This window comes from Falco naumanni, chromosome 4 (assembly GCF_017639655.2).
Source record: "Falco naumanni isolate bFalNau1 chromosome 4, bFalNau1.pat, whole genome shotgun sequence".
In the NCBI taxonomy this organism is placed as follows: domain Eukaryota; kingdom Metazoa; phylum Chordata; class Aves; order Falconiformes; family Falconidae; genus Falco; species Falco naumanni.
Genome location: NC_054057.1, coordinates 75,529,159 through 75,542,377, shown reverse-complemented (window position 1 = coordinate 75,542,377; position 13,219 = coordinate 75,529,159). Strand labels below are relative to the sequence as shown.

The 13,219-nt window shown below is 53.5% G+C and overlaps 1 protein-coding gene across 4 annotated transcripts in view; it reads right to left on the bottom strand.

The window, feature by feature from the left end:
• The window catches only part of LOC121087573 (syntaxin-binding protein 4-like), a 46,929-nt gene extending 35,055 nt beyond the window's left edge, over positions 1 to 11,874 (bottom strand). For 3 of the 4 annotated variants that reach the window (XR_005827656.1, XM_040592761.1, XM_040592762.1), the window contains exon 1: positions 11,660 to 11,874. Coding sequence is in view for 3 of the 4 variants with exons in the window: in XM_040592761.1 (XP_040448695.1) it covers positions 11,660 to 11,727 (68 nt within the window). In the remaining variant the exon portion in view is untranslated. Of the gene's footprint in view, positions 1 to 1,146; positions 1,241 to 11,659 lie in introns of those variants that run through there. The other variant, XM_040592763.1, reaches the window with a different exon arrangement.
• Positions 11,875 to 13,219: the final 1,345 nt, after the last annotated feature.

The window sequence follows — 13,219 nt, the reverse complement described above, 5'->3', positions numbered from 1 at the left end:
CAGCCTCCATCCCTCCAGCAGGGACTCTGGAAAAGGGCAAAGCAAGATCTGCCGGGCTGCTTCAAGCTCCTGCCTCGCCTCACCGAGGGCGGGAGCTTCCCATCGTAAGGCAAAGCAGGTGGAGGAGCGTTACACACCTGAGTCTCCCCCGTGCTGAGTAACTCTCCCAACCATCCCACAGCCTCCCCCTAAACACCGTCTGGCAAAGCAGGTGTCCCAGATAAATGACATTGAAAGCACCCAGCTCCATTCTGCCATAGCTGGGGACCTCCTTGGGTGACCCGTGGCAGCCACCCCCACGAGGATGGGTGACCTTGATCTGAGAAATCCAAAGCCAGGTGTGCCAGGTGGAAAACCAGGGGTGAAGGGCTCCTGGAACACTCTGCTTCCCAGAATTTAAGTCACAAGAGAAAAGGAGTTTCTGAATCCATATTGGATGCCAAATCTGGACACAGCTGAGAAGGTACCATGGTGTGGGGCACAACAGATGCAGGAGAGGAATAAACCTTGGGAGCTTCTTTTTTCAGGCGTTCAAAATACCTCTCAAAATGTAAAGCTATTCTGCAAAACCAGCGACACCCACCTCAAATATTCAGACTGGAAGCTTTTTTCTGTATTAAAAATACACACACACACCCCTTGATATTCTTGCATTTTTCACGTATTCAAAAGACTGGACAAACAACTGGCCACATCTGGCTGACAGGAAGCAGAGCCTGAAGGCATCCCAGGCAGCCAGAGCAGCCCTGGGCCCAGACTGGTTCGATTTACCAGCCAGGATTTTCAGAGTATTTTGAGTAAATCCCCGAGGAAACTCCACCATGAGCAAACAGAAATAGCTGAAACGCGAGAGCGGTTTTGGTAAAGCAGATGCCTACTTGATACGATCAACTTTTATCCGCGATGCGGTGCACAAACAGCAGAGCAGAGTGAGCTTCGCTAATGCTAGAGACGCTAGAAACCCAACGACAGGCGCTAGTGACGACGTCCTCAGCTCTTTCTGCTGAGCGCAAGCCATCTCTGCCACCGAACCCTGGTCCTGGAGAAGCCACAGCAGGTGACCCTTGGCTAGAAGTGGCCGCCAGGACCCCCAGGGCTGCCCCATGCCCCTTCCCCAATTCCCGCCCCAGCTGGTGGGGGGATTACCTGCTGATGATGATGGCTCCCTTGTAAAGGACAGAGACGGTGGGCATCTTGCTGGTGGCGGCAGCCCAGCCCTGCCGGGCGCCAGCCACTCTGATTTGGCAGGAATCCGTTAAAGCAAAGGGAGAAAAAAAAAAAAAAAAAAAAAAAAAAAAAAAAAAAAAACCACAAGGGAGGTTGGAAGGGGTCACGTGGTCTCCCCGTATGCATGTTAATTCCGCCAAACGTTAACACAGATCAGCTAAAAACATCTCCAACTTTAGATTAAAGCTTATGCAAGCCACAGACGACATGGGCCGTCGCAAGCACCTTCCTGAAGCAGCGGGACGGGAGCTCTGCCAGCCCCCGGCAGGGCTGTTGCACTCATCCTTAGCACAACAGGACAATTATTTGGATGCATCCTATCATGCGTCTTCGGGAACAGCCCCGCCAGGGATGAAGAGCAACGTTCAGCCCAGGACATGCGTGCTCACCATCCCTAAAGGCTTAAAATCTGTAGCAAAGCTTTGGAAGCAATAACACACTGTAGCACTTAGGGGTTTAGGATTTTTTTTTTCCTTTTAGCATCTTTTCCAGCCTACAGCATTTCCTTCTTAATACAAAGGAAGTTCAGTGGTTCCACTCTCTGTTGGGAGGTCAGAAGTATGATTTGCCTCTAATCAGCCTCTTCCACCCCCACTTTGATGCACATCACCCAGCCAGGGCAGCAGCGTGACCCCTGTTTTGTGGGACGTGGGCATGGAAGGATGAAATGAAATTATCCAAGGTTGGCCAGCGAGCAGGGATGGACCTAGAACAAGCCACCTTGGGGCGTGGCAGGAGCAGGACTGTGATCTTGGTGGGCAGAGTGTGAAATGAAGAGAAATTCCCTGGAAACATGTTCCCCCGGAGCTGTGGGAGGACACAGGTCCTGCATCCCTACTAGCTCCAGGGACAGCTAAGGTCAGAGGAAAGTTCTTGGCCCAGACTTCATCAACAGTGTCTTCCTTATGCTGTTCCTGTAGCATCTCTCCACAGGCTGCTGGCCAAACCCCATTAGTGGTACCAGACCTCGTTAGCTGAGCATTAGCATAGATCAGTCCTGCTCAGGTGGGGATCAGGTATGGAAGTCCTTGCCTGCACTGCAAACTCTTTGCCAAACATTTCCTTGAATCTGATGCTGTTGAATATTACTTTTCCCATGTGCAAAAAACTAATTTTATTAGAAAGAGCTTCCCCAATGGCTGTGTGAAGCCTTGCTGGGCAAGTGCAAGGTGCTTTAAAACAATGACAAATGTGGACAGTTTTCCTGCATTTTAATTGCTTTTTTTTAAAGTGGCTTCCACTGGAGGGCATTCAGATGAAATATTAAAAACCGAGCAGACTAGACCTTTAGGTGGCCAAAACTCTCCTAGAAAATAAATTAATTTAGCTGCAAGATCAACATTTGGATAAATAACACCAGGTAGGGATCACATGTAGATGCACATGGCGATACATTACAGGCATCCCACCAAACCAAGGCATGGCCAGCACCTAGCCCATGTCTGCATAAAGGCTTTGGCCAAATGGGGCTGAGCACAAGGGGCTGTGCAGGGGGCCATTTCCCAGCCTGCTGGACGGCTGCAGCCTTCTCTGCACCAAGAGCCTCACAACACTTCTGATCCTCACAGTCACCCAATGGTGGGGAGATGCTCTTTCTCCTGCCATCCCACAGACGATGTCCAGCTCTCTGTGGAGCTGAACATCACGCTCCATCGAGGCTGGAGGGTCCAAGAGTCTGGTGACCCCCAGCCTTGGCCCTAAGTGACCTGGTCAAGGCTAGCTGGGAAGTTTTGTGGCAGAACAGACACACGAATTCAACTCCACTGGGGTGTAGTAACCCTCCATCCCTGCCTGTTCTATGATGGGGAGCTGGCCCACACCAGGGCATAGCATAGCTCCCCGACGAGCAGGAGCGCCCTGGCACCATGCCCACCTTGGGGTGACTTTTTGGGCAGCTCACCTGGGAATGGACACCACAGCAGCCCTCACCAATCAGCCTGCTGCCCATTACACTAACAATCATACTCCTAATGCACTAATCATCATTCCAGTCACAGTAAGAGACAATTTCTATCCCACCACCAAAATTCAATGTGCAACCTTCTGAGGTCCTTCGAGACTCTGCTAATAGAGCAATACACAGAATTAGCCCTTTGAGTCATGGACCAGAGCCTTGGCTGGAATAAATCAGTGCTGCTGAAAGAAAGGGGCAGCACAAGCACTGGAAGCAACAACAGGACAAGATGACCCCTCTGACCTGCTTCACAGGGGCTGCAGAACTGGTCACCAGAGCCAGGCTGGCCTGACCCAAAACATGCAGGCAAATGGGAGAGTTTCCCTACCTGGCAATTCAGCAATTCATCCACCCTGGTTTCTGCATTATAGGGAACAATTTCCACACTCAACATCAAGCATATGTGTATTTGTTTGGGGCTTGGGTCCTCAGCACCTTCAAAACCAAATCCTTCAGCAGCCCAACCATGGTCCCACCGACCGTGGTCCTTCCAACCGCTGCCAGCTGCACCCAGAAGGATGCTCGCCCTTCCCGCGTGCCGATGCTTCATACCAGCTGGGTGGGATGTTACAATAAGCCCCACATTTGTCTGAGAGGTGGTGAAGTAAATGAAAACAGAAGCAAAGAGGCCCTCAGGGAAGAGGAGAGGGCTCAGGTTCCGAATTTATCTCCAAACCCTCACATCCTCAGCTCCAGCCTCTGAAATACAGGCTGACTCTGGCAAAAGCGTCAGACACTGATACTGCTCCTGCCAATCTGTCTTATTTACAGAAAGTTTCAGAAGTTTTTCAGTGTTCTAAAACTTGGGCTCACATTCAGAAAGGGTAACCGTGTAACTGGCCCAAGGGTTCCAGTCCTGCTCTGTGTAACCGGTGCTAAAGGCAAACATCGCACTGGCAAAGGGGATATGCCATGCACTCAAGCTCTTCCCTGAGCTGGGACCTAGCTGAGCAACTCAGAGTAAATCCAGCTAGAAAGCCCAAGCTTCTTATCCCAGGAAACTGCTGACAAGCCTTTACATTTTTAAATTAATGGATGAATGGAAGAAGCACAAATAAGTACAAACTTAACACCACAGGGCTAGACAGCATATAAACCTGCTCTTAACCTGCATGTCCACCTTTTTGTTGACTGCTAGAAAAAAAGTTTGAGAACTGATTGAAAAAGGGGAGGGGGTTGCTATGTAAAAAGTTATTTTTGCTTAAAAAATATTTTTAATATAAAAAGTTGAGTGAAACTGTATCAGTCAGCTTTACTTAACACTAGCATGCATAAGCAGGTGGGTGAAGCTATGAGTGGAATTGAAATAAGTCTCAGAGAAGGACCATAAGGTAAAAAAAATGCTGATGGCAAAAGATAGCACAAGTCAAGCACATTTCCCATACATTTTTCTAATAGATCATGAAGGGGAAAGCGGGAGAGAGAAACTGGGAGTGCTGGGGAGAGGTGCAGGGAGGGAGTGGGTTATGTACCGGCGCCTGCACCTGCTGCAGGGGTGCTCGTCCCCTACCCCGCAGCAGCCGGCTGGGCTGCTGATTCCTGCTGAGGAGCCCAGGGGGCAAAGCAGGCTGGTGCTGGTGCTGACTGTGCCCCTACACACCATCCCACCTTCTCCTCCAGGGCATCACAACTTCTCCAAACTGCCAGACTTTGACCACCACCCAGGGGAAGCAGGTGGAGAAGATGGTGGCAATATATTTGTCTGGGTTTCAGAAAGAAAAGCAGGAAAGAGGATGGCTGAAACAAGCACAACCCACAGTAAAGTTATTTTTTCTCATGATTTGAGTCTCCCCTTGCCCTTCCCTAGCCAGACTACAAGCACACTGTGCTGGGAGCAGCTGGCCCACAATAGGTGGAGGTCACAGGTTTAACATCGCTGGAGGTGCTGGCATCACAGCGGGTGGAGAGATGGCAAGCAGAAAGTGCAAAAATGCATGGGAAGACATTTCCCAAGGCTCATCTTTTGTGAAACACACCTTCATTTGAAACTGAGGGGTTTGGTGAGTGCTCTCCCCAGCCAAACAGTTCTTTGCAGCCTGGCCACTCAGGGAGGGACATCTCCAGGTCACATTAAAGCCAGACAAGCAAAGAAATAGAGCCACTGGTCTGCTTGGTTATTCCAGCACCCACATTGAGGCTAAACCCCAGGAAATGATCTTCTCATGCAACTGAGCCTTCAGCACTGACTGGTGGCAAAGAGACCTGGAAATCTCGTGCAGCCCAAGCCACAGCCCATGGAGCTCCTTAGGCAGATGGAACAGGCAGCCTGTCTGAAACTAGAGCTAAAGAAATGTCTCCAGCACGTCTGTCTGCTGGTGGGACAGCCAAGACATCTCCACTGATCCCCTGGCTGAAGAGGACCCGCATATACCACTGTGCCAGAGCAGGGCTGCTTCCCCAGGGCACACAGAACCTCTGGGCTTCCAGGCTTGGAAGCCACCAGCTCCTGGATTTTGAAGGTATTAGTTTTCTATCGCTTCGTGAAGGTCTCCCATCCTTCCACGGGAAGGATGCTCTCTCCTGCTTCTCTCCCCCCTGAATTTTCCTGGCAGCACATTTTAAATTTGGATTTTCTCCTAAATACAATTATGCAATCCTGCCAGCCTCCAGCCAAGCCGCGTGCTGCCTCGAGGCTCCCTCCCCTTCAGTACCCAGGGCGGGAGATTTCAGCCTTCTTGCTTTAGAAAGCACCATTAGGATCAGAGATATAAAATAATGGTTTAGATAGGGATGCAACAAAACTGATAAGAGTTTCTTTTCTATCCAACAGAAAATCGTGAGCATATGTAATTCTCTGCTACATTATTATCCACCTCTGCTCTGCGTGCTGGTTGAAGGACCTTCTGGGAAAGCAGCCTTTAGACTGGCAGTGGATAAAGGGCTCTTCTACATTTCTTCCTTGGTCTGTCTTCTGTCTCCTCCCTACACTGCTTCTTGGGAAAGACCAGCGCAAGCACCAAAGTAGGAGAACGGCAGCCACCAAATTGCACCTGCAAGCTGGAGGAGCCGTGCATGGCTGTCCCCACTAACCAGGGCTGGCTCCTCACAGGCAGGCTCTCATTGCGGTCATGCTGGCTGTGGGATACGGAATTGTGAGATTTATGATGAAAAATAGCTACAGAAAGAGAGAAGACCCAACCACAGGGACAGGCATGTTGGTGAGCATGAGACAAGGTGCATCCCTGGCAAGAACACAGAGCAAAATGCAAAAGTCAAGGGAAAGGGCCAGGTACAAGGATGTGGTGCTCTCAGACCTGCCATCATGCTGGGAGGGGTTTGTCCACACCAGCACTCAGGGCAGCCAGGCTCAGCCACCCTTGCTGTGCAGGGCAGCCAAGCCTGGGTATGGCCAGACCCTGCGGGGATGCTCAGCCCAGCCCGATCCCAGTGAGCATCCATGACTGAACCAGGTACTTCAGCCAGGGCCAAATCACCCCAAATAAGTGGCAGCTCCAGGTAGGACCCTGAGCTCAGCAAAGCAGCGCCACAAGGATGCCGGAGCTGGGGATGGGTGGGTGGCACTGAAAGCAGCATCACCAAGCCCGTGGGGAGCCGCTGCACACGTCTTATCAGAGGAACAGGGTCTGAGCAGGTTTGCGTGGGTGGGAATTAGTTGGAGAGACATCCTGCAGCGGCAGTGAGGTCTGCCTGAGGGCTTTCAGCTCTGGAAAGCAGCAGTAAGATGTTCTGAGGTGGGAGGGTAGCCCTCACCAGGGCACTGTGTTATGGTCTCTGCCCGCATCCCACCAATGCCGAGAGCCATGGTGGGAGCAAAGAGCTGCCCAGGCAGCATCAGGCACTTGCTTAACAACAACCCAACATTTGTTTCATGACAAAACAAAATCAGCGTAGGCTGAAGAGACATTTACATCTGATTAGAAAACAGAAAAATGCAACTGTGCTGCTTACAGGATCAGCTACAAAGAACTGATAATAAATCAAACAAAAGAAATCATCTGCTACGGAACTGGGAAGCAGCTGCCTGTTGTCCACAGTCACGGTGCAGCCTGCACGGTTTTCATAAATATTACCCGTAGTGTTGCTTCAGATGAGCTCATGAGATCAGGGATGTTCACAGACAAGACTGAACAAAAGAGGGAACAAACAATCATAGGACTACAGAATAGCAGGTTGGAAGTGACCTCAAGGACTACCTGGTCCAAACTTTCCTGGCAAGAGCATGCTCCAGCCCAGCACCCTGCCTGGCTGAAACTTAAGAACATCCAACCGCTTCCCCGGGGACATTATTCCAATAGCTGATTGTTCTCATCACAAAAAATTTTCCTCTTGTGTCCAGTCAGAATCTCCTGAGGAGTAAACTGCATCCAAACAAAACCATGCTGCCAGCATTACTGGTGAAGGAAGCAGGCAGGTACTACGGGAAGCACCCAGGGACCAGCAGTGATGTGTGCCCGTCCCTGGGCGTCAGCAGCTCCCCGGCCACACAGAGGGGCGGCAGCAGATGAAGCGGTGCTGCTGGCCCTGGCCAGGGGATGCTTCTCCCCCGAGCCCAGCATCCTGCCGTTTCCCAGTGACACTGCTCATGGTGAAACCTCATCCCCACAAGCGTAGCTGGCAGCAGTCACACATTGACCCTACGGGCACCTTCCTCCTCCCGATGGCCGTGCAGACCTCAGTGCTCCTTCATCCTCTTCCCCCAGGGCACAGAGGGGGATCCCAGGGGACCAGAGAAGCTGCCCAGGGGCAGCTGCTGCTTTTCACTGCCACCCACATGGCTGCACACCCAGGCCCCCCTCCCCGAGGTGGGTGGCCAGCCCTGGTCATTGCCACACGCCTCATCTCCGCAGTGTCCCTTCCTTGCAAAAGGGCTCAGTCCTCCAGGACAGGGCGGAAAGGCACCATCCTTCCTCCAAGGAAAGCCAGAGGCTGTAGCACCCCTACCCCATCCTAACAAGCCCCCTTGCCAACCCAGCTCCACTCCCTGCAGCTAAGCATGGGTCTCCTCCAGCTTCAGAGGTCAGAAGGTGGCTCCTGGTGAACGTTCCATCCTCCCCACTCCTTGAACTGGTGGGTCACCCTTCACTCCTGCCCAAACCAAAGCCTGCTCATTAGTCTCAAGATGGAGAGGAGAGGAGATTTTAAAGCTGAGACACTTTTCCAATGCTTACACTCTCTTTGTCTTGAAGGACAATGTCTCCACCCTGAGCTGGATGCATCTCCTTACCCTTCAGGGAAAAGGACCCCTTCTCCCAGGTCATCTGCCCGGTGAACCAGCACCACCAGGCCAAGACCATGGGCAGTAGGAGATGCCACCTTTCACCAATGGCCAGGCTTTTCCATTCTTCAGTTCCTTTTATCACCCTTCTCTGAACTTCATCCCATTTTCCAATATCCTTCTCAACCAGTGGATTTCTTCAGCATGACAGATTCATCCCAAGGAACCTTTGCTGTCTAAAAGCCAGGTCTTTGCTGCCCCATCACCTACACACTGGGGGGGGGGGGGGGGGGGGGGGGGGGGGGCGGGAACAGGACAGGGGCTTCCAGGAGGGAGCTGATCCCACCTGGAAAGCATGCACCCAGTCAATCAAAGTGGAGCATTTTCCGGAGGTGCTTCTTGCCCGATGAGGATGCCAGTCCACAGGCACCTGCCTTGCGGGGCTGGTGGGGCAGAGCTGGTCTCAGACCGCTGGGGCTTGGAGAAGGGTTACAAGTGTTTTCCCATGGACAGACCCCTCCATCGACATGCAGCTCTTCCCAGGCTACTCTGAAAGGCTTTGGTTGAGGGAAAGGCAAAAGGGTTTCTTTAATTTGCCTGTCTCACAGTAATTAGGAAGAGAAGTTGTTTTGGGTGGAAGTGAGGTCATGCTTGGTCTGCCAGAGGTCTTCAGGAGGAATGTTTGTGCCAGCACCCCACACCCAGCTGTGGTAAGTGTCCCCCAACATCTGCTCCAGCCCAGACCTCCAATGTCCCCACTTGAGATTGGGTTTAACACAATTTGAATACAATCACGCAGGAAAGCTTGAACGAGCTCGCTTCATCCCACTCCAGCAGGACAAGGTGTGGTGGCATCTCACACACACGTGGAAGCCTTCCTCCCTCCTCCTCACCCTCCTGTGAGGCAGGTGATCTGCTGCTCTGCTCGAGGATGCGTGCTGTCACCCTGACTTGGGTGTCAGCTTCTGTGAAGGGTTAACAGGATTATAACCCTCCCTGCCTTTCTAAATCCCCCGGGCTGTGGGATTGGATGGTTATAAACTCATTAACTGGGGATGGTCAGTGGTGGGGGCTGCAGACCCTGCTCTCAGGCCACCAGTTTGTCCTCCCCACAGTAACTAGGGAAAACAAGAGAACGATGGCAGGAAACTCACCCAGGGGAATCCATAAGAAAGAAGATTGAAAGGAGGAGGGAACAGAAAACACCACGTACAGAAAGAAGGGAAAACAACATATTGGAGGGAAATATTTCAGAACACGCCACCGAGCCAGAAGCACAGCAGAGGCTTGGGAAGAACTTTGACCCATCCTTGAGCTGTGAACATCCCCATGCTCAAACTCGGACCCTGGCACAAGCCATAAACACAGCAGTAATGATAATGAAAGGGGACTGGGGGGGGGGGGGGGGGGGGGGGGCGCGGGCCAGCCTAGCACCCCGGCTGTGCCCAGCGAGGAGCCAGTAGCAGCTTTGCACCCACCTGGGGCACACTCAGCCAGTCCAGCCACCAGCTGCAGGAGCTGCCTGGTGTCAATGCACCTTTGGGGCTGTTTTATTTCCTGCTGAGTCTGGCAAAGCTCCTGTGCCAAAGCCACCGTTGCAAAATCTGCTTACAGCCTCCAGCAGCCACTCTCTGGAGGAGCGAAGCTGTACGGGACAGCCCCACAGGGTCACACCAGCATCACCACCGGGGGAAACTGGTGCTGAGGGATGAGCCACTGGTCCAGCCGCAGCAATCACCACCCTGCATCCTGATGATGCCAGGCAAGGTCCCACTGGCAGCTCATGTTTATTTATTAAATTCCTATTTCAAACTCCAAAATTAATCTTTTAATCAGCAGCAGAGCAGGGTCATACTTATCAGAACGCCGGGGAGGTGTTATCTCCCTGCCATCTGCTCGCCAGCTTCCGCAGTGTCCCGGCAGAGCCGCCAGACAGCCAAACACCGGCCAGAGCATCTGGCACCCATCACATGCAGGAACCAGTCCCCCGGCACAGAGCTGGCTGTCCCTCGGCTTAGGCTCTGCTCCTGCACAAAGCATATCCCAGCAGACAACGCTGGGGGAATTTCTGACTCAAAACCCTGGCACATGAGCAGATTTCTGAGTTAAAAACTGGGGTTTGAGCACCTTTGCCTTGGAAGTGCAGGGAAGCGGGGCTTAGCAACCCCACGGAGCCACGGGTGCCCAGGGGACCCTGGTGAGGCTGCTGGTGCTGCTGGGCAGAGATGTAGCTCTGCCTGACCCTGTGCACACACCATCAGCACCCATCTGTGTCACCAGCCTGACAGTGTTCCCCAAAACACACTCATGAGTCATGCCTGTGCCGCATGTCCTTCTGACCGGCAACAGATTCTGCTTTTTCTTCACTCAGAAACAGCAGGGAAGCATCAGCATAAAACCCCAAACCGATCTCTCGGGTGACAGCAGCTGTCACCCCAGGGTGCTGCCCTCACTGGCCTGCTTGCACCTCCCTGGGGTGCTGGCACTCTGCAGCCCCCCCAGCCCTTGCTCCAATAACCTACTTCAGCAGGAGATGGATCGTGCCCAGCAGCATCCCTCGTCCCTGGGGACTGCAGGGTGCCATGGGTTCTTGCTCCCTAGGGGGGACATCCAGGCTCAGGCAGCCCAAGAAAGCCTCTGCCAAACCTCAGGGTGGCCCCGAGAGCCCTCCGGGCCCCTGCCGGCTCTGGATCCGGCCCACTGACCCCCAGTTAATCGGCTAAAGCCGCATGCTGTGAACCCTGGTCGTGGCCTCAGCTGTGCTCCCGCCGGCTCTCTCTGCCCTACATAGACATCTGCAGCCATCCTGCACCCGCCTTCACCTCCCATCCCCTGTGCCATGCCTGCTACCTTCCCCGCACCCACCTGGGGGTCCCTGCTCCACACCCACCTGCCCCCCACGCACCAGCATAGGGTGGACACAGCTCCTTTGGGGAGGCTGGTTTATGCCAGATGAGAGAGCCCAGCACCAGGGCTGCAACAGGAGAAAGAGCACTCACAACCACGTGCAGAGGCTGCAGGTGCTTCCCAGCTGCTGCCTGTAAAATAAATCCCCTTCTCCATCCCTGGCTGATACCAGTCTCACCTGTGCACTGCCCCTCCCAGGGGAGCTTGGATGCCGGTGCTGTGGGACCCCTACAAGAGCCTGCCCTCTGCAGAGAGGCCACCAAAATGAGTTGAATTAAACCCTGCAAAAAGCCATAGGGTCACCAAACACATCCTCCCTAACTGCTCCCAAAGATGGGGTCCCAGACGCTGAGCGATGTCCTATTCCCGGCGTGGCAGCATCCTGCCCTGCTTACCAGTAAATGAGAGAAAGCCCATCGAAATGCTCCAGGTCGCAGCCAGGGGACTGGAAGTAGGACATCATCCGGGGCCACTTGTCCCCACCGAACCCTTAGGGCTGCTGTGGCTGGCTCCCACTGCCCAGGGCCATGGGCTCAGAGTGCCAGCGGCTGGCACGGCTCCGCGGCACAGCTCCGCGGCACGGCTCCCAGCCACAGCCAGCTACATCTAATCCCGGGCCAGCAAGCATGTGATCGTCCCTCTCCCAGCTCCACCCGGCTAAACCCTGCCGATGTCTCCAGTTCTGCGGCGCTGGCTGGCGGTGCCGCTGCCCAGGGATGCTGCGGTAGGGCTAATTCCAGCTGGCAGGTCCGAGCCCCCGCCAAGGTCAGAGCTGCTCGGGACATGGCACAGCGAGTACCTCCACCATGGGACCCCCTCGCGCCTGGCAGAGTTGTCCCATCGCCAGCATGTGGCTGTCAGCGGGGCCGTGTCCTGCTCTCCCTGCCCAGCACGGCCCCTGCCTCAATAATCTGAGTCTGAGCATTTATTTTAGCAGGATGAGTCCTTCACCCCCTGCCAGTGAGGTCCCCACCTTGCCTTGCACTTGCAGTGGCTGGTAATGAATGGTATAATCATTAATGGTCGTTATATCATTAATGATGGTTATAATCATTAATGATGGCTATAATCAATGGTTAACCCGCCACCACAAACCATTTAAAGCCAATTGCAGGTGTCGCCGACCTGCAGTAAGCCGAGGTGACAGGCACTGCTCCACTCCTCCCCAGCCACTGCCAGCAGGCTTCAGCATTTCTAATTATTTATATAATTTGGAGCACAATTCTTGCATGGGTTTTTCTCCCCTTGTTTAACATCGTCTGGTCAACACCCCAGGATCTGAATGATCCTTTAGACTATTAGGAAAACCCTGGGAGCAAGTGCCAGTGGGCAGATGGAAGCTCTTTGAAAGGGAGGGGGGAAGTTATCCGTGTAAATTATCCCAGAGGGGCGAGGTCACAGCAAGCCCTGTTGTGCTTCCCTGTATCCAGCTGTGGGTGGGATGGATGGACAGCAGGATGGGCAGACAGCAGGACAGGCACATAGGTCAGGATTCAGGATGATGGAAAAGACACAAATGAACATCAACCCACTGCATGATGCATATTTTATTTCTCCCTTTCCCCACCAGGCAGCAGCCTGGGATGACCGGGACCTGCGGATTAGGTGAGTCCTGAGGATTATGAAATGCATCTGTCTGTCCCCATCCTGCATGGCCTGGGAAAGGCACCAGCACCACAGGGACCAGGTCCTGCGCTCACCACTCCCCCCAGCTCCAGGTGATGCTGGGACACTTGGGACTAACTGGGGAAAACACCAAATGGTAGAGATGGGGTAATCTGTCTGAGGCATCCCACAGGCACCGGGCACGGCACATGTCTGGGGATCCGGTGGTGGCCGGTGGCACCTCCAGCTAGGGCATGAGTGGGAGCTCGTGGGAGGTGAGATGAGAGACCTCGGGAGCAGGTCACTGTGGCCACCCCAGCCCGTGCCACCCACGCTGTGACAAAAAGGAG